This window comes from Salmo salar, chromosome 04 (assembly GCF_965601325.2).
Source record: "Salmo salar chromosome 04, fSalSal1, whole genome shotgun sequence".
In the NCBI taxonomy this organism is placed as follows: domain Eukaryota; kingdom Metazoa; phylum Chordata; class Actinopteri; order Salmoniformes; family Salmonidae; genus Salmo; species Salmo salar.
The window spans coordinates 12,750,468-12,771,345 of record NC_138294.1 but is presented as its reverse complement, the minus strand read 5'-3'; the positions used below and the strand labels follow the sequence as shown (position 1 = coordinate 12,771,345).

Genomic DNA, 20,878 nt, shown 5'->3' with positions numbered 1-20,878 from the left:
TCAGTTGATGATAGGACTTAGACAAGTTGTAAATGCAACAAGTACTGATATTGTATCATATAACAACACTCACAGCTTTCCAAGAAAACTAAATCTTATACATTTATGGTCTGTTTACATATATTTGGGAGGCTATAAATTCAGAAAATTGGTATTAAACCTGTATTAAATGTATTTATAATTATATTGCAATATTTTAGATTGACTATAATTCCATTACACAACTTCTGATATGCCTTACTTTTATTTTCTTGCTAAAGTAAAAGCAGAAAAAGCATCACCTACTCTATGCCTCCACTGCCATTAATTTCAATTCGACTGGTTTTGGATTTCTCCCTGACCAAGATGGCTGCCATTTGGCCCCAGTATGGAACTTTGCAGTATAATGACAGATCCCATCTAGTAATTTCATAGGATATCTATATATACAGTCAAGTAGAAATCTTAGGTCCCGTTTCACAGCTAAGGCGAGGCGACACAACAACCAATGGTTGCGTGCCACGTCATCGAATGTGTCGTCGACTGACAAATTGCTGTAACATACCGTATGATGTGGTTAGTTGATACTTCAAATACCTTTCCAGGCGTTTTAAGATCTGTCAATCATCAGCAGCATCTAAACTCTTGAACACGTACATTATTTTTCCAAGAGATATACATTACACTGTACATTTCTCATCACAACTAAAAACGTATTAACAATGTTATATTTACCAGTAGTAATAAAAGAGATTACCTTTAACGTAATACTGTGGACACAAACCACACAATCAGCATTGTCCAGGAGAGGTCTGTTTGCAGGACCAGAGGTAGTAGTCTCTTTAAATGCCTGTTTATAAAGTTTTTATGAGTCCAAAATGGTGCCCTATCTATCACCTATATAGTGCACTACTTTTGACCAGAGCCCTATGGGCCCTGGTCAGTGAAATAGCACCCTATCCCCTACTTTTGACCAGAAAAGTAGAATACCAGTATACCACTACACCACTATACCAGGGAAGAATATATTCCCGACACAGTACTGAATCAAATAAATGACAGAAATCAGACACAAAATAACACGCTTGACTGCTTTAATTTGGATTTCAAACCACAAACAAATCCTAAGCCTATATCTAGTTTAGTCAAAAACTATTTCTTCCGTCACCCCATTTACTTATAAAATAAAACTATCGTATCCATCCCTTGTATGTTATAGTTCCAATGCGAACAGTGCACAGCTATGATTTTGATTTCACAATACAACCATGCTGTATGTTCTCATACAAATCTTTGTTCATAAAGATGTATTTTGTTTTTAATCCACTTAGTTCAATCTACTGTGCCGCGCCCAAACAGCATACAAAAACAATCTCCATTCACAAGCAATATTGACCTTATTCACTCAGCAGCCATTGTTCATTGACCAAGGTAAAATGTTTTATGTTACATTTTATAGGGTATACATATTCGATTACATGTTGTATAGGCCTACATTTGATTTGGGACACTCACAAGAACATGGATAGAGCATTGTCATGTGCTCAGATTTTAAAAGACAAGCGTTTATTAGCTACCACACTATCCATCTATGGTAGAACATTCATCTGAGAACTAGGTCTAGAGAAACTTCAATTCACTTATAGAAATGTAAATGACTATACATTATTATAAAAACTGTAGACAACACCATGGGGGAACACACAGCTTATCTATCCTACATCATGTCTAACTTCATACCAACAGTATTGATATAAAGGAATAACAAACTATATACTATTTATGCAATAAAATGGGTCAAATTAACAACCAACACCCCTGGCACACACTCCTCCCCACACCCACTCCTCCCCACCCATACACTCCGCCCCACACCCACATTCCTTCCCACACACACACTCCTTCGCCCCACACCCACATTCCTTCCCACACCCACACACTCCTCCCCGCCCACACCCACATTCCTTCCCACACCCACACACTCCTCCCCGCCCACACCCACATTCCTTCCCACACCCACACACTCCTCCCCGCCCACACCCACATTCCTTCCCACACCCACACACTCCTCCCCGCCCACATCATATATCGTTCTCCATGTGAATCCTCTGGTGCCTCTTAAGGTTGCACTTCTGTGTGAAGCGTTTGCCGCAGTCCGAGCAGCTGTAAGGTCTCTCCCCAGTGTGAACGCGCCGGTGGGCCTTCAGGTTGCTTAACTTAGTGAAGCTCCGGCCACACAGGGCGCAGATGAACGGCCTCTCCCCCGTGTGGGTCTGCTGGTGGGCCTTAAGGCTACTGGGATGGGGGAAGACCTTACCACACACTGGGCAGCGGAGGGCCAGCCTCCCAGGGTGGTGATGCTGGTGGTTCCCTTGTTGTTGGGTTGGGGTTTGGGAGGAGGTGAGCCCTCCCTGGGCAGTCCCCCTGTTGTACATCGGGTAGCCGCCCCGCTTGGCAGCATCCCTGTATACTCTCATGCGCGGCAGGGTTTGAGCGCTGGGCTTATATTTGGAAGGAATCCTGTAGTTTAGAGAGCTGAAGACATGACAGCCTGATGATGAGGAGGAGACAGAGGCCCCCGCTGTGCTGGGATTGGTTGGGGGAGCGAAATCTCTAGCTAGCTGCTTCGCCTCTGCCGATTCAGAGGACAACAGAGGCTCTCTTACCAGTCGTAGGTTCGACTGAGCTTGTCTGTGAACGTCAGTATCCGTGTCTAATATTCTACGGCCTATCCACACCGGTGAGGCTGTACTCCTCGTTCTGTCACCGTCATTGCTGGGTCCTCTGCTCTGGTTCTGAGATGGCCCTGCTAGTCTGGGTGTCTGGGTGACCTGTTGGGCCTCTGGGGCCACAGAGGGAAACCCAATAGAGTCTCCTGTACTCTGAACGAGTGAGTGTGAGTCCCGCTGCTCCTCTGTGTAGGTGTGAGCTGCAGACGGCTGTATGGCCACCTTGATTCTCCATGGTTCTATGTCCTCCTCCCCTTCCTCCTCCTTAACACTGCCTACCAGCGAAGGACTGGGAGCTGGAGGAGTGGGAGGAGTTGGATTAGCTGGTACCTGTGATGACTCCACTGTTTCCTGTCCACAGCTTCTCCACCTGACCTCTGGCTCCTCCTCCAGCTTCAGGTCACACCCGCTCAGTAGAAGCACACCTGGGGAGACAGGTGAGACAGGTGCAAAACGTTTTGCTACGGTGTGCAACTCATGAAAGCACTACTAATGAGACAACAACATACACCCCCTGAACTCAAAGTATGTCTCAAAAGGTATAGGCTAATCGGTTATATTGTGGTTGTGGGAGCCAACCTTAGGCTGGGAAAGAACAGTGGTAGATGAGCATAGCTATTTATAAACTGTCATAGGGAGAAGCAACCAATTTTGGAAACAGCTGCAATACCTACACATTCACCATTTAACCCTTGGTTATACCTAAAAGTATTTTGTGACTCAAAGGAAGCCCCCACTTACTGTCCTGTATTCCTGGAGGTCTGTCGTTTGTTTCCTCGTTGTAGACATCTGTCCTGCCACAGTCTCCACACCTGGTCCTCTGACTGACATCCTTCAGCTGACTCTCTGCCCGCTGCAGCAAGGTCCGCAGAGACTCCACTTCCTGGTGGCTCCGTGTCACTTCCTGTTGACCACGTCTTACTTCCTCCAGGAAGCCATCCTCCACCAGTCTGGTGATCTCATACATGGCTGACTTTAGGACCGTCTCCATGACTCCCGAAAGCTGGGTCTGAAAGGTGAGGACTAGGTTCTCTGACATACTGCTTGTGTGTGTGTGTCTTTTTCACAGATCAATTCACAGTGGGATCTGTCCCAAACATCTGTACTTGTGGGAGCAAGTCAGGACTGTGTGTGTGTGATCCTAAAGTGAATCTCTTCAGATAGCCCTATTATTCATAATAAGTGGGTAGAAATATGCCATGTCTATCACGTATGTTTCTCTAACCAATAAGAGTGACAGCTCCTCCAGCTAGCTAGCAACCAAGTGGCGAAGACCGTCCAGCGCAGAAGAGTGCAACATAGGTTCAATAAAACGGTCACATCGTAAAATTCGACTTGGTAACAAACAAGGTATCAGACAAAAATGGGGTCGTATCAGGCTTGGTAAAAAAAGAAAAGCTAGCTAGCTAACATGACACTGGTACTAGCCTTGTTACAAGTCAATAATGGGATATTTTGCAACATACAGTACTATTGATTAAAAACGTTATTCCAAAAGGCTGACATCACTTCATGAACATGGGGTAGTTGTCTCCAGATCTTTGTTTTAATTGAAGAAATCGAAAAAAACATGCTAATCGACGATGGATTCCGGAAATTCGATTGTTTTCAATCGCACGTCACCCTTCTGCTGTACGGTGGCCCTGCGTGATCAACGTGCTCATGGTAAGGAAACGTTTTAAGAAACGCGTTAATAGAACAAGTGAAACCTTTTGTTTGCGCCAAATTATACATATGTGTGGGGTAGAGAATTACTTCTCTAATTACTTTACTTCGTCTATCTATGGTGAAAATATAGTTCACTATATTTGTAAGCTATAAACTATACAAATAGTTAAACATATTTACCAATAGAATTAAAGGGATTATCTGGTACTTTTGTACACTTTAGCAAGAAGTTCTGAAAGTTGCCCTCACGAGCCAAAAGTGGTTCCGATAATTGCGTACTACATCACATATGTGCAGATATGTCACCATGTCATTGATCTCTCGCTTTGCTGTGTGTGCATCTTGCTAGCTGTCACTCAAATGACAGGGGGACTGAAGCTCATTGGCTAAACTGTAATTACTATGTGGCTAATGCATGTGTGGAGAATGTTAGGGAAAATGGCCCAGCACAGCTTCCAGAAAAACAGTCACTTTCAAACTAAGGATTCCGTGGCTAATTGAGGTTAGACAGTAATTCCGATCATAGATTTTGCATGTATGAACTACAGATTGACACATCCAGCCCAAAGCGGGAGGTTTAAAAAATACTTAGTAGTCGCCAAAGGTCAGAAGCATGTCTTTAAGGAATGATATATTCACCGACTACATGGGGAGCAAAATATTTAATGTACATACAAGACAATTACGGCAATTCAGGTTCAATTCATTCAGTTAACAAAGTATTATGTACAGGAAGAAAATGCATGGTTACAGTATGGTTAGTGACTGGGGTAGAAAACAAGCTTGATGAACAGAAAATATGAGGCATATGCTGCATTCGTGACATGTCGGAACTAAGAAACTCAGAAATGTACAACTTGAAACTCGTTGTAGGAAGATGATACCCAAGTTTCCCACTTGGAAAGTATCCAAATCAACAAATAGGAAGCTCTATGCAAATAACTTAATTTTAACTCAGTTTCCGACTTGCAGTGGTGGAAAAAGTACTCAAAAGTCATACTGTAGCAAAAGTAAAGATACCTTAATAGAAAATGACTCAAGTAAAACTGAAAGTCACCCAGTAAAATACTACTTGAGTAAAAGTATTTGGTTTTAAATATACTTATGTTTTTACAAGTAAATGGAATTAAGTATCAAAAGTATAAGTATTAATAATTTTAAATTCCTTGTATTTGCAAACCAGACAGCACAATTTTTTTCTTTTTTTTTAACAGATAGCCAGGGGCACACTACAACACTCTGCCATTAATTTACAAACAAAGCATTTGTGTTTAGTGAGTCTGTCAGATCAGAGGCAGTAGGGATGACCAGGGATGTTCTCTTGATAAGTGTGTGAATTGGACCATTTTTCTGTCAAAATGTAACAAGTACTTTTGGGTGTCAGGGAAAATGTATGGAGTAAAAAGTACATTATTTTCTTTAAGAATGTAGTGAAGTAAAAGTAAAAGTTGTAAAAAACATAAATAGTAAAGCACAGATACACCAAAAAACTACTTAAGTAGTACTTTAAAGTATTTTTCCTTAAGTACTTTACACCACTGCACACTTTGTCATGAAAGCAGTATTATTCTAATGTTTGGTAGGTTGGCATGGTCATTATGACAGACAATCTATCATTTAAGGCATACATTCTTATTCAACACATGGTTAGATTTCCAACAGCTCATATTTTCAATGTCCATATTAATAAACAAATGATCTCAATGTCAAATAAAATAATAACGAACCAACCTATCCTAAGATGAATGCATTAAAGTAAGTCGCTTTGGATAAAAGCATATGCTAAAGAACAAAAATCAAAGTTTTTTGTTTTCAGTTCAGGAGTTCCGGCCTGTGTTTGCGCTGGTGCAACTTCAGATGGTCCAGTCGTTTGAAGCGGAGTCCACACACAGCGCAGCAGTACGGTCTCTCCCCGGTGTGGATGCGCAGGTGCACTTTCAAAATGTCTGCGCGTGTGAAGCTCTTGTCGCACATAGTGCAGCGGTGGGGTTTCTCCTGTGTGTGTATGCGCTGATGCAGCTTGAGGTTCCAGAGCCGACTGAATTTGTTCCCACAGATGGAGCAGCAGTAGGGCTTGTCTGTCGTCTGGCTGCACTTGTGCCTCTTCAGGTCGGAGAAGGAGGTGAAGCCCTTGCCGCAGTGGCTGCAGAGGTGGAGTCCCTCTGCCTGGTGGACCCGCTGGTGGACCTTGAGGTTGCAGGCCTGGGTGAAGGTCTTACCGCACTGGGTGCAGGAGTATGGAGGCCCAGATCCTGACTCTCTACCAATTTTGTGTGTCTGCTTGTGGGCCTTGAGGGAACCAAAGTCTGGGAAGGTCATGGTACATTGATTGCAGGCATGACGCCTCCCCCCTCCTCCTGTTACCTGCTCTTGTGAACGATCTCTGAGGTTTAGAGAGTGTCCAAAGTCGTCAGCGGCATCATACAGGCTCTCTGTGTTGTTGTTGTGGGCTGAGCTTCCAGAGTGGATGGAGGTTAGCCCCCTGTGGCCGGCTCTGCTACCTGACTCTGGGACACCGTGTTCAGGGTACAAGACACTGGAGTCCTGTAGGTACCCCTCCTCGTTTATCAACAGGCAGTTCCGGTCTCCCACCTCCGGGTGGGGGGATGGCGTTGGCGACCCCACCTGCTCTCTCCGGCTCTGATGGGGGCGAGGCATGTGGGAGCGATGGTGATGGTCTCCCCCCTCAGACCCCCCCAGGTTCACCTGGTAGTGACCCACAGCTCCATAGCTCAGCGCCCCCAGACGAGACGGAGAACCAGGAAGCCTATCCAGCCCTTCCATGTCTAGAAGATGGTCGCTACCACCATCACCGCTGTAACCAGACTTCTCAAAGGCGCCCCCAAGGTCCTCCATGCTGTAACGAGGGCGGTAGAGAGGGTCGGTGGGGTCCTCTTGCTCTCCCTCGGGGCCCAGTGGTTCAGGCCCCTGGTTTAGACCGGACCCCCAGTCATCCTGGCACCGCTGTAGATCCTGCTGAATAAAACTCTTACTGGGCCCCGAGACGTCTGAACCATCAGCCTCTGAAGAACACAGGGTACATGAGGCATTAGAAGCATTAATATTTAAGACATTAGAGATAGTAGAAATGGTAGTAGAGTAACTGTAATGTTAAATGTCTACTTACAGTTTCAAGTTGACTTTCCATGTATAATAATGAATACATTTGAAATGACACAGCATACTATAAAAGTTACTCTTGTTATCATTCTCATCATCATAAAAGGTAGACAATTGTCTGTGTTATATTTGTGGTAAACTCCTGACTCACCATCCAGGCAGAACTCCCATCTCTCCTGTAGCTCAGTGTTGTGGAGAGGCTCCTCTTTCAGCAGACTGTCCAGCTTCTGACCTCCAACCTCTGTGGACTGGAAGAGCAAATGATTCTGACTAAATGATGGATAAACTGACAGTGACTGAATAGAGCTGACATGATGGTTTTCTATTCAGAACTCTCCTCTGGGACCCCCAGACATCTCACAACTTTGTCGTAGCCCTGAACTAGCATACTTGATTCAAGTAGTGAAGGGCTTGAGGATTCGTTGACAAGTTGAATCAAGTATTTAAGTTCTGGAACAGTTCAAATATGAGGAGAGGTTTGAAAAAGGCTGCCCAATTCTTCCTCACAATTCTAATATGTTCTTTAAAATATATTTCTAACTGAGCATTTTGTAACACTGCACCCTCCACTCTTCCAAGGTGTTTAGTCCCCTAGATACAAGAGGTTCTCCTAGGGCTGGTGGCCTCAGCCTCCATGTGTTTAGTCAGTCCCCTACCTACCTCAGAGGTTCTCCTAGGGGTGGTGGCCTCAGCCTCCTCCAGATCATTGAAGGTTGTTTCCCCAGCCACGCCCCCACAACTGCTCCACTCCTCCCCTGGTACCTTCTCCTGCTTCAAGCCACGCCCCCTCTCCACACCTGGCCACAGGTAAACAAAGAGAAATACATCAGAACACAATAATGTTGAAGTAAAGACCCCTGTCACAAGTAATAAACACATATTTCGTTTTGGAGAAATGATTTGGCTTCTGTAAGTTTAAGAAACTTTGCCTTGTAATTCCGTAACCAAAACCCAACATATGTTTAAGATATTTTCTCATTTCTCTCCCTCATGAGGGAGGATAATGAAAGTTTACAGAAGTTACAAGTAATGGTATACCTACCAATTAGTTAGTGTTTTTACTGATATCAATTTGTTTCTGAATTATTAAGTGATTAAAACTCGTTATTCTGTTACCAAATCAGTATCAGAATGACTGATACTCCAACTGAATTGGCTACATTGGGAAATCATAGTCTGTCCTCCCTTCTACTGGCATACTTATGTTCAGCTCATAACGGTTTTCTTTCTTTCTGTCGTCTGGTGGTCAAAGCAAGAGTGTGTAAACAGTCTGGCCAACCCCTCCCTCTCAGTCACTGCCTCTTCTCTCTCCAGTTTCTGTTACCTCTCTTGCTCTTACTGACACCTACCCATGAGCCCCCTCTCTTTCCATTTACTGTAACCAACATCCTCACCCACTGAACACCGATCGACACCGGACGTCCATGGATTTTGAAAAGTAGTTGAAATTTGGTCAGTCCACCCTGGCCTTGATTTTAACGTCCACACACGTCGTTTTGGGTGCTGGTCCGGCCATGATTTCAACATCTACAGCCTTGATTTGGCCCAAACATAGACGCCCATGATTGGTGGCTATTATTCTAATGACGAAATCTACAACCAATCATAGACGTTTATGTTTCACAAGTTTGGACAGTACAGTAAAGAGCATAGTTCAGTACAGTACATTTCACTACAGTAGAGCAGACTAGAGTAGTATAATGTACTATACTGTACAATTAAAAAGTAACAATCGCTAGCTAACAACCTCCTTTTCCACATGGAAAAGACGGAGAGAGACTTGCTAGCTACGTTAGCTAGCTAGCTGGGATTTTCTACAAGGAATCTGCCTCCCGAAAAAAGCTTCTCCCAAGTGGGTGTGACACTTACTCTCATTGCCCGCTGTGCTGCTGCTTGGATTCCACCTGGCGATCTGTTCACCGTCTGCCCTGCCCTGTCTCCCAGTCTGGTATAGGTACCCCCGCCACACTCCCCCCTCTCTCCAGAGCTTTCGCTCGCCTCCAGCACACATGCACTGTGAGGCGAGTGACTCTGAACTTACAATAGCTAGCCCCAAGTTGTTATATTTATCACCTGTGCTTTGTGCTATTTGCCTCATGACTCCTGCGTGCTTTGTTGACTATGAACTTGCTTGTTTACCCAACCGTGGGACAGTGTGTTTGTTCCCACACTCGGGACTCTGACTCTCTATTGGTTACACGGACTCTTGGCCTCCCATCCTATTCTAACTTACTGTACTAAATTTACTGTACTATTCTAACCACCTCTCGCCAGCTTTGTATTCATGTTACCTGATGAAATTGCTGTACAATATGATCTTGTTGCTATCTAATGCACATTCAAATGTTATGAAATCAACACTGAAGAGCTCTCCCTGTCCTCTGCCGTGCCCTGATTGTATTATTGCTGATTATATCTGGAAATGTGCACGTACTGTACATCCTGACCCATCTACTGTTGCTAGCCCCAATTCTGATATCTGCCTCATCGATTTCTGCTCTCGTAAAAGCCTGGGTTTTCTGCACGTTAACACTAGAAGCTTATTACCTAAAATTGATCAATTGAAAGTGTGGGTTCACAGCTCCAATCCAGATGTGTTGGTCATTACTGAGACGTGGTTAAGAAAGAATGTTTTGAACACTGATGTTAACCTTTCTGGTTATAACCTTTTTCAGCAAGACAGATCTTCCAAAGGTGGTGGAGTGGCAATCTTTACCAAGGATCACCTTCAGTGCTCAGTTGTCTCCACCAAGTCTGTCCACAAACAATTTGATTTGCTGGTTTTACGCATTAAAAACATTCAAATAGCTCTTTGTTGACTGTTGCTGGGTGTTATCGTCCACCATCAGCACCGGCCTGTGCCCTAAATGCCCTAAGCTCTCTCCTTGCCCCTTACACTAAGTCTGAATTTGTCCTGCTAGGTGACCTAAACTGGGACATGCTTAAACCACCTGACCAAGTCCTAAAGCAATGGGACTCCCTAAATATTTCTCAGATTATTACCAATCCCACAAGTTATGACTCCAAACACCCAGAAAACATACTCTCCTTGATGTTATCCTTACAAATAATCCTGATCTGTTTTTTTTCTGTAATGACCTTAGTGGTCACTGTTTTACAGCCTGTGTTCGTAATGGCTGCTCAGTGAAGCGACCTGTCCTGACTTGTCATAGACGCTTGCTAAAAAACTTTAATGAGCAAGCCTTCCTTCATGATCTGGCCTCTAATTTGGTGTAGAATCAGCATGATCCCCTCTGTCGAAGACGTTTGGACCTTCTTTTTTGATATTTTCCAGTGGTACCGTTAACAAATACGTGCCCATAAAGAATATAAGAATTAAAAACAGGTTCAGTCCCTGGTCTGACCGTGATCTGGCAGAGTTACTCCACCTCAAGAATTCCATTTGGTAAATCGCTCAGCACATGCATACTCAGGCTGACTGGCTCCCGTTCAGGCAAATTAGAAATAAGTGCACTCAGGCTATCAGGAAGGAAGCAGTTCTCTCTCTGTGGGTCTAACCCCAATAAATTCTGGCAAATTAAGACCTGGATAATAAACCCCCCTCCTCACAGCTGCCCATGTCCCTTAATGTTGATGATGTGGTTGTTACTGACAAGGAACACATGGCTGAGCTCTTTAATCCCCACTTCATTAAGTCAGGATTCCTATTTGACTCTGCCATGCCTCCTTGCCCGTCCAACATTTCCTCATCTCCCACCCCTTCTAATGTGACTATCCCTGATGCTCCTCCATGATTTTCCCCTGCCCCGCTACAAAGTTTCTCCCTGCAGGCTGACCGCGGTGCTAAAGGATCTCCTTAAACTTGACCCCAGAAAAACTGAATCTGGTTCAGATGGTTTAGACCCTTTCTTCTTTAAGGTCGATGCCCCTATCATCGCCAAGAATATCTCTGACCTTTTTAACCTCACTCTCCTCTCTGGGTAGGTTCCCATTGCTTGGATGGCAGCCACAGTGCGTACTTTAAAGGGGGAGATCTAGCTGATCCTAACTGTTATAGGCCAATTTCTATTTTGCCCTGTTTATCAAAAATGTTGGGGAAAACTTGTCAATAATCAACTGACTGGCTTCCTTGATGTCTATAGTATTCTATATGCTCAGGTTATGGATGTGTCACTGCAACCTTAAAGGTTGTAAATGATGTCACCAGTGCCCTTGATTCTAAGCAATGTTGTGCTGCCATTTTTATTGACTTGGCCAAAGCTTTTAATACAGTAGACCATTCCATTACTTTGGGCTGGCTATGGAGTATTGGTGTCTCGGAGGGGTCTTTGTCCTGGTGCGCCAACTACCCCTCTCAAACAGTGCAGTGTATAAAGTCAGAACATTTGCGGTCTCAGCCACTGTCACCAAGGGAGTACCCCAAAGCCCAACACTCTTCTCAATTTACATCAACAACATAGCTCAAGCAGTAGGAAGCTCTCTCATCCATTTATATGCAGATGGTACAGTCTTATACTTAGCTGGCCCCTCCCTGGATTTTGTGTTAAATGCTCTACAACAAGCTTTCTTAGTGTCCAACAAGCTTTCTCTGCCCTTAACCTTGTTCGGAACACTTCCAAAACAAAGGTCATGTGGTTTGGCAAGAAGAATGCCCCTCTTCCCACAGGTGTTACTACTACCTCTGAGGGTTTAGAGCTTGAGGTAGTCACCTCATACAAGTACTTGGGAGTATGGCTAGACAGTACACTGTCCTTCTCTCAGCACATATCAAACCTGCAGGCAAAGGTTAAATCTAGACTTGGATTCCTCTATCATAACCGCTCCTCTTTCATCACAGCTGCCAAACTAACCCTGATTCAGATGACCACCCTACCCATGGTAGATTACGGAGACGTAATTTATAGATCGGCAGGTAAGGGTTCTCTCGAGTGGCTAGATGTTCTTTACAATTCGGCCATCAGATTTGCCACCAATGCTCCTTATAGGACACATCACTGCGCCTATCTATTCCATTAAAAAAATCAGCCGTTTCCAGCTACAGTAGTCATTTACAACATTACCAATGTCCATACTGTATTTCTGATCAATTTGATGTTATTTTAATGGACTAAAAACTTGCTTTTCTTTCAAAAACAAGGACATTTCTAAGTGACCCCGAACATTTGAACGGTAGTGTACATGCAATGGATGATATTACATATTTCTACCTTTGTGTACCTATTCAGGATACATCACCATGAAGAGAATGACATTCAAATCCATAATTATGCATTTCTGTGTAGTACACATCAGTGACCGATTATGTATTTCCATTACCGTAAATCTGTTATCGGGTGTAAATCCATTTAACTTACTGTATTTCAATAACCAATATATTACTGTATACAGTGCCTTCAGAAAGTATTCACACCCCTTGACTTTTTCCACATTTTGTTGTGTTGCAGCATACATTTAAAATTGATTAAATATAGATTTTCTTTTGTCAATAACCCATCATGTCAAAATGAAATTGTTTTTCTAAATGTTTACAAATTAATACAAAATGTAAAGCTGAAATGTCTTGAGTCAATAAGCATTCAACCCCTTTGTTATGGCAAGCCTAAATAAGTTCTGGAGTAAAAATGTGCTTAAGTCACATAATAAGTTGCATGGACTCACTCTGTGTGCAATAACAGTGTTAACAGTCTTTTTTTAATGGCTACCTCCTCTCTGTACCCAACACATAAAATAATCTGTTTGGTCCCTCAGTCGAACAGTGAATTTCAAACACAAATTGAACCCCAAAGACCAGGGAGGTTTTCCAATGCCTCGCAAAGAAAAGCACCTATTGATAGATGGGTAAAATAAACAAAGCAGACATTGAATATCCCTTTCAGCATGGTGAAGTAATTAATTAAACTTTGGATGGTGTAACAATACACCTGTAGTGGAATTTTACTGTTTCTTTCTGCTTACAGTCTCTCACACTTATTATACATGTTTTACCTGCTGCATACTTAGAAATGCGCCCGCCATCGACAGACAGGGTATTTGAAGTTTGCTCTTATAAGAATATTTTGAAGATAAATACACAATGCAGGGAATGAGAGGACGAGAGGACTAGACTTAATTGTCAATAGGGAATTGTCAATGGAAATAGTTGGTTTTCAGTTCAACAGCTGTTTAGAATCTGTTGAATATCTGTCCTGAACTCAGAGCTACGTGTGCCATGTTTTCATTGGTCTGTACATTGAGTCTGGAGCAGGATACTTGTTATTTGGCCATTGGCCCAGTTGTACTGCAAGGACTTCTGATTGGTCAACCCCAGGCTAGGGTGGAGGGTTATAAGTGGCGTCCTGATTCTTTGTTCTGTGGAGAAAAGTTGAGGACAGGGGAGACTGAACATCTACCTCCCAGCATAACATCTATGATTTGTCCTTCTCAAAAAAATCTATTTTTCTCCCCGATTTGCTTTGAAGTTAGTGTTACTGAAGAATAACATCAATTGCTAACACTCTCACAAGGTCAGCTCAGCGGGAGTGGAATTATTGGCTGAATACCCAGACTCTGTGGTTGCTAGGTGTTTTCTTCCTGAGCAGCCGGTCTCTGGGAGAAAACACTTTGCTGAGAAACGATGTACTTGGCTATCTTTGTGTAACAAGTAGTGATAGTATAAATATGCTGAGGGGGAAATACCTCATCAGAGCTTCTGACTAACTTCCACACAAAGTGCTGTTTGTCTGTAATCTCTCCGCTGACGTGAATAAACATAAATTCATTTAAGTTTGACTTTGGGGTCCTTAGTGGTAATTTCCACAACACACCCAAAGATACAGGCGTCCTTCCTAACTCATTTGCCTGAGAGGAAGGAAACCGCTCAGGGAATTCACCATGAGGCCAATGGTGACTTTAAAACAGTTACAGAGTTCAATGGCTGTGATAGGAGAAAACTGAGGATGGACCAAGAACATTGGAGTTACTCCACAATACTAACCTCATTGACAGAGTGAAAAGGAAGCAAACCTGTACAGAATAAAAATATTCCACAACATGCATCCTGTTTGCAACAAGGCACTGTACAGAACAAAAATATTCCAAAACATGCATCCTGTTTGCAACAAGGCACTAAAGTAATACTTCCAAAAAATTGGCAAAGCAATTCACTTTTTGTCCTGAATACAAAGGGTTATGTTTTGGGCAAATCCAACACAACACATTACTGAGTACCACTCTCCATATTTTCAAGGATAGTGGCATCATGCTATGGGTATACTTGTAATTGTTCAGGACTGGGGAGTTTTTCAGGATAAAAACTAAATGGAGCTAAGCACAGGCATAATCCTAGAGGAAAACGTGGTTCAGTCTGCTTTCCACCAGACACTGGAAGATGAATTCACTTTTTATTAGGACAATAACCTAAAACACGGCCAAATCAACAATGGAGTTGTTTATCAAGACAGTGAATGTCTCTGTGGACAAGTTACAGTTTTGACTTAAATCTACTTGAAAATCTATGGCAACACCTGAAAATGGTTGTCTAGCAATGATCAACAACCAATTTGACAGAGCTTGAAGAACTTTTTAAAATAATAATGGGCAAATGTTGCACAATCCAGGTGTGGAAAGCTCTTAGAAGTGTACCCACAAAGACTCACAGCTGTAAATGCTGCCAAAGGTGCTTCTACAAAGCACCGTGACTGCGTACGTAAATTGGATATTTCTGTATTTGCAACCATTTTTTAAAAACATGTTTTCACTTTGTCATGATGGAGTATTGTGTGTAGATGGGTGAGAAAAATATGAACGTAATCCATTAATTCAGGATGTAACACAGCAAAATGTGGAATAAATCAAGGGGTATGAATATTTTCTGAAAGGACTGTATACTGTCTTCAGATTTCTCTCGCTCTTCACCTGTCTGTGAGGTTCCAGAGCTTCTCTCCTCGGCTTCTTCGTCAGCTCTCCCACAGTCCGCACACTTTCCCGTACGGCCTACCTCTCTGTCCCTATCCCTGCGTCTGTTCTCCGACCACTGCAGCCGCTTCTTCAGTGACTCGACCTGCTCCCGGGTCCGGGACACCTCCTTCAGGAAGCTATCCTCCACCAGCCTGGTGATCTCGTACATGGCAGCCTTGAAAACCGTCTCCATGACTCCGGAGAGCTGAGACTGGAAGGTTACGATGGCTTCAGACATCATGGAAAACTGTCTATGAGTAGCTAGCTACAGTTAACAGTTGGTAACGTTTACTTTTGTTCAGGTGAGTCAGTGTTACGATCCAGTCTAGCAAAAGGCTAGGAATCTATCTAGCTTACGTTAGCATGCTAGCAAAGCTAGCTACTGTTGGAAGTTGTCTCTCTCCATGACGGTCCTAATAACATGTTTTATCACTCCGCGATTTAAGTTGTTGCATTTACTGTATATGAAGCTATTCGAATACATATAAATGCCAGAGGTATTGAGAGAAAACAAGGTTATGGTAGTTAGCTAACTAGCTAGAGTCAACACAAAAAGCATCCACAAAACAACAGCACTTCCGGAAACAAACCTACGAATCGGGTAGTGGGACAATCTACATTGGAACGCTCCTTACTGGAGAGAGAAGACGACATTTATTTTAAGAAAAACTGTGTTTGTTCTTACGTTTACTGTAAATAATGTTCAAAATATAATATTGCTATTATTATAAAATTCGGATACTGATTAGTAGGCTATTTATCGTGGAAATTATTTACAGGAAATCTACACGGAAGCGATTCATCCCGCCCACCAGACCGTATATTATCTGGAAAAAACAACCAACCCCATGCTCAGCAAGTGATTTCAGCCTTTTGGTAATAACGATTTGAATCAACAATACCTTATGGTGCAAAATATCCCTTTATTGACTAGCAACACGGCTAGTAGTAGCATGTTAGCTAGCTAGCTATTTTTCTTTAGCAACCTGGATACGACCCCAGACAACTGTTACATTGTGAACCTTGCAATTTGACCGTCTTGTTGAACATTTGTTGCACTCTTTTAAGCTGGACTGTCTTCGCCACTTGGTTGTTAGCGAGCTGGGAGGAGCTGTCACTCTTGTTGGACAGAGAAACAGATACGCGATGTCTCAGTGATGGACATGGCATATTTCTACCCACTTATTCTGAATAATAGGGCTCTCTGAAGAGATTCACTTTAGGATCACACACACGCAGTCCTAACTAGCTCCTACAAGCACAGATGCTTGGTGCAGATCCCACTGTGAATTGATCTGTGAAAAAGACACACACACAAGCAGTATGTCGGAGAACCTTGTCCTCACATTCCAGACCCAGCTCTCGGGAGTCATGGAGACGGTCCTAAAGTCAGCCATATATGAGATCACCAGGCTGGTGGAGGACGGCTTCCTGGAGGAGGTGTCCCGGAGCCGTGAGCAGGTCGAGTCGCTGAAGAAGAGGCTACAGCGGTCGGAGAACAGAGGAAGGGAGAGGGACAGAGAGGGAGGCCAGAGGGGGAAGTGTGCAGGCTGTGGGAGAGCTGATGAGGAAGGTGGAAGCTCTGGAAACTCACCGACAGGTGAGGAGAGACATCTAAAGACAATATGGAGGAATCACTCTGAAGTGTGACTGATGTAATCTGTACCTTTAATACTTTGGTGACGAGGCAGTATTGGTTTAAGAAAGGAGTTAGTGGTATCTCAATAAGAGGCCTCCTTTCCTTCATCTGCACTGATGCAAAAAACACTTCACAGCATCCACAATGTTGCTTTCGCCTTACCTTTTAGTAAATAAAATCCTCTCTTTGTTTACCTGTGGCAAGGTGCGGAGAGGGGGCGTGGCCTGAAGCAGGAGAAGGTACTAGGGGAGGAGTGGAGCAGCTGTGGGGGCGTGGCCGGGGAAACAACCTTCAATGATCTGGAGGCAGAGGCCACCAGCCCTAGGAGAACCTCTGAGGTAGGTAGGGGACTGACTAAACACATGTGAAGGGTGGAGGGTGCAGTGTTACAGGACATTCAGGTAGAAATATATTTCAGAAAACATATTAGAACAGATAGTCTGTCAGGAATAATAGGGCAGCCTTTGTCCAACCTCTCCTCATATTTGAACTGTTCCAGAATTAGCCCACTTGATTCAAATTGTCAACGAATCATCAAGGCTTTCACTACTCTAATCAGGTATGCTAGTTCAGGGCTAAGACAAAGTTGTGAGATGTCTGGGGGTCCCAGAGGAGAGTTCTGAATAGAGAACCATCATGTCAGCTCTATTCAGTCACTGTCAGTTTATCCATCATTTAGTTAGAATCAACTCATTAATTTGCTCTTCCAGTCCACAGAGGTCACAGGTCAGAAGCTGGACAGCCTGCTGAAAGAGGAGCCTCTCCACAACACTGAGCTACGGGAGAGATGGGACGTCTGCCTGGACGGTGAGTTGTTTACAACAAACATAACATAGACAATTGCCTACCTTTAGGTTTAAGAGAATGATAAGAAGAGTAACTTATATTATGCTGTGTCATTCCAAATGTATTTATTATTACACATGTAAAGTCAACTTGAAGCTGTAAGTATAGATTTAACATTACAGTTACTCTACTACTGTTTCTACTAGTTCTAATGTCTTAAATAGTAATGCTTATAATACCTCATGTCCCCTGTGTTTTCAGGGGCCGATGGTTCAGACATCTCAGGGCCCAGTAAGACTTTCAGTGAGCAGGAGCTGCAGCAGTGCCAGGCTGACTGGGGATCTGGTCTAGACCAGGGGCCTGAACCACCAGGCCCAGAGGGAAACCCAGCGGACCCCAGCCAACCTCTCTTCCAACCCCGTTACAGCATGGAGGAACTGGGGGGTGGCTTTGAGAAGTCTGGTTACGGCGGTGCTGGAAGAGGCCATCGTCTAGACGTGGAAGGGCTGGATAGGCTTCCTGGTTCTCCGTCTCATCTGGGGGGGCTGAGCTACGGAGCTGTGGGTCACTACCAGGTGGACCTGGGGGGGTCTGAGGGGGGAGACCATCACCATCGCTCCCACATGCCTGTTCCCCATCGGAGCCGGAGGGAGCAGGTGGGGTCGCAAACGCCATCCCCCCACCCAGAGGTGGGTGTCCGGAACTGCCTGTTGATCAACGAGGAGGGGTACCTGCAGGACTCTAGTGTCTTATACCCTGAACACGGTGTCCCAGAGTCAGGTAGCAGAGCTGGCCACAGGAGGCTAACCTCCATCCACTCTAGAAGCTCAGCCCACAACAACAACACAGAGAGCCTGTATGGTGCCCCTGACAACTTTGGACACTCTCTAAACCTCAGAGATCGTTCACAAGGGCAGGTAACAGCAGGAGGAGTAATGGGAGGAGGGGGGAAGCGTCACGCCTGCAATCAATGCACCATGACATTCTCAGACTCTGGCTCCCTTGAGGCCCACAAGCAGACACACAAAACGGGTATAGTCTCAGAGTCAGGATCTGGGCCTCCATACTCCTGCACTCAGTGTGGTAAGACCTTCACCCAGGCTTGCAACCTCAAGGTCCACCAGCGGGTCCACCAGGCAGAGGGACTCCACCTCTGCAGCCACTGCTCCAAGGGCTTCACCTCCTTCCCTGACCTGAAGAGGCACAAGTGCAGCCAGATGACAGACAAGCCCTACTGCTGCTCCATCTGTGGGAACAAATTCAGTCGGCTCTGGAACCTCAAGCTGCACCGGCGTATTCACACGCAGGAGAAACCCCACCGCTGCACTATGTGTGACAAGAGCTTCGCTCGGGCAGACAATTTGAAGGTGCACCAGCGCACTCACACTGGGGAGAGACCGTACTGCTGCGCTGTGTGTGGACTCAGCTTCAAACAACTGAACCATCTGAAGTGGCACCAGCGCAAACACAGGCTGGATCTCCTGGCCTGAGCAGTGGTCTAGAAAACAATTTTTTGGAGAAATTGTTTATTAATAAGGACATTGAAAATTGTTGGAACTGTTGGAAATCTAACCATGTGTTGAATAAGAATTAATGTCTTACATTATAGACTGTCTATAAATTGTCTGTCATAATGATCATGCGTAACCTATGAAACATTTGAATGATGGGGCATTCATGTGCTCGTGGGAAGTCGTAAGTCTGACATGATTGTGTTCAAGTGCATTTGAAGTCAGACCAATTCTTTAACCAATAAGATTTTTGCTAGCTTGTTTGCTAGCTAACGTTGCTCATAATAAAGTTATCTAGTTTGCTTAACATTGACAGTATGGTAAAACTAGCTACATTATCCAAATTGATACGTTTGTAATTGTCAAAATTGGATTTGTTGTCATGTTTTGGTTGAAAAGGTATGTGGTTTCCCACTTGTAATTACGACTTAGAGGGTTGTTCAAGTGAAACTTTCCAGTCCAGCCCAGATTTTTACATACAAATAAAACAAAATAAAACACATTTTAAAACAACTAGTTTCAACCCGCAGAACATAAAAACCATGGCGTGAGACATGAACACAGTACACCTATATTTAAACTTGTTTTTAGGCTTCTAACTTTCCTAATAAATAGAGTTAAAAACAAATTAGGACAAATAACCAGAATATGTTTTAAATACAATTATTCAAGTCTCAATTCAAATTCCCTGTGCTCAAGAATGCCAAGGTAACCTGTCTAAATGACTATCATCCTGTAGCACTCACATCTGTAGCCAAAAATGCTTTGAAAGCCTGTTCATGGCTCACATCAACACCATCATCCCAGACAACCTGTACCCACAACAATTTGCATACAGCCCCAACAGATCCACAGATGACACAACCTCTAGTGCACTCTAATGCATTTTCTACTTGGACAAAAGGAACAGCAACAGTACATGAGGATGCTGTTCATTGGCTACAGCTCAGCGTTCAACACCATAGTGCCCTCCAAGCTCATCACTAAGCTAATGACCCTGGGACTAAACCATGGACTTAAGACCTAACTCTGCAACTACATCCTGGACTTCGTGACGGGACGCCCCCAGGTATTGAGGGTAGGCAACAACACACCCGCCATACTAACCATCAACACGGGGGCCCTCAGGAATGCGTGCTTAGTCCCCTCCTATACTCTCTGTTCACCTACGATGCCTGGCCACGCACGACTCCAACATAATCATTTAGTTTGCCGACAACACAATGGTGGTAGGCCTGATCACCGACGACGATGAGACAGCCTTTAGGGAGGAGATCAGAGACCTGGCAGTGTGGTGCCAGGACAAAAACCTCTCACTCAACGTGGGCAAGACAAAGGAGCTGATTCTGGACTACAGGAAACGGAGGGCCGAGCACACACCCATTCACATTGGTGGGGCTGTAGTGGGTTGAGAGCTTCAAGTTCCTCAGTGTCCACATCACTAAGGATCTATTGGTGGCAGGTAGCCTAGTGATTATAGCATTGTAACCGAAAGGTTGCTGGATCGAATCCCTGAGCTGAAAAGGTAAAAATCTGTAGTTCTGCCCCTG

At 44.1% G+C, this 20,878-nt stretch overlaps 3 protein-coding genes across 3 annotated transcripts; 1 reads left to right on the top strand and 2 right to left on the bottom strand.

The window, feature by feature from the left end:
* Nucleotides 1–1,056: 1,056 nt before the first annotated feature.
* On the bottom strand, nucleotides 1,057–4,349 carry LOC106602249 (uncharacterized). Its single transcript, XM_014194768.3, has 2 exons — nucleotides 3,450–4,349; nucleotides 1,057–3,133 (listed from the first exon to the last, which is right to left on the bottom strand). Exons 1-2 carry the CDS (start codon nucleotides 3,745–3,747, stop codon nucleotides 2,061–2,063), a joined length of 1,371 nt encoding a protein of 456 aa, XP_014050243.1. The 5' UTR covers nucleotides 3,748–4,349; the 3' UTR covers nucleotides 1,057–2,060.
* Nucleotides 4,350–5,023: 674 nt separating this feature from the next.
* LOC106602251 (uncharacterized) lies at nucleotides 5,024–15,633 on the bottom strand. Its single transcript, XM_014194770.2, has 4 exons — nucleotides 15,351–15,633; nucleotides 8,157–8,293; nucleotides 7,648–7,744; nucleotides 5,024–7,399 (listed from the first exon to the last, which is right to left on the bottom strand). Exons 1-4 carry the CDS (start codon nucleotides 15,631–15,633, stop codon nucleotides 6,189–6,191), a joined length of 1,728 nt encoding a protein of 575 aa, XP_014050245.1. The 3' UTR covers nucleotides 5,024–6,188.
* A 669-nt stretch (nucleotides 15,634–16,302) lies between these two features.
* On the top strand, nucleotides 16,303–19,676 carry LOC106602250 (uncharacterized). Its single transcript, XM_014194769.3, has 4 exons — nucleotides 16,303–16,992; nucleotides 17,236–17,369; nucleotides 17,742–17,838; nucleotides 18,079–19,676. Exons 1-4 carry the CDS (start codon nucleotides 16,716–16,718, stop codon nucleotides 19,305–19,307), a joined length of 1,737 nt encoding a protein of 578 aa, XP_014050244.3. The 5' UTR covers nucleotides 16,303–16,715; the 3' UTR covers nucleotides 19,308–19,676.
* The last annotated feature ends 1,202 nt before the right edge of the window (nucleotides 19,677–20,878 follow it).

Bases quoted from the DNA above. Each gene is read 5' to 3' on its own strand.
- LOC106602249 (XM_014194768.3), bottom strand. From the start codon at position 3,747: ATGTCAGAGAACCTAGTCCTCACCTTTCAGACCCAGCTTTCGGGAGTC. The intron at 3,134-3,449 runs GTAAGTGGGGGC...CTGTCTCCCCAG, and splicing joins ACCTCCAGGAATACAGGACA to GTGTGCTTCTACTGAGCGGG.
- LOC106602251 (XM_014194770.2), bottom strand. From the start codon at position 15,633: ATGATGTCTGAAGCCATCGTAACCTTCCAGTCTCAGCTCTCCGGAGTC. The intron at 7,745-8,156 runs GTAGGTAGGGGA...TTGCTCTTCCAG, and splicing joins CCCCTAGGAGAACCTCTGAG to TCCACAGAGGTTGGAGGTCA. The intron at 7,400-7,647 runs GTGAGTCAGGAG...TGTGTTCTTCAG, and splicing joins ATGGGAGTTCTGCCTGGATG to AGGCTGATGGTTCAGACGTC.
- LOC106602250 (XM_014194769.3), top strand. From the start codon at position 16,716: ATGTCGGAGAACCTTGTCCTCACATTCCAGACCCAGCTCTCGGGAGTC. The intron at 16,993-17,235 runs GTGAGGAGAGAC...ACCTGTGGCAAG, and splicing joins CTCTGGAAACTCACCGACAG to GTGCGGAGAGGGGGCGTGGC. The intron at 17,370-17,741 runs GTAGGTAGGGGA...TTGCTCTTCCAG, and splicing joins GCCCTAGGAGAACCTCTGAG to TCCACAGAGGTCACAGGTCA.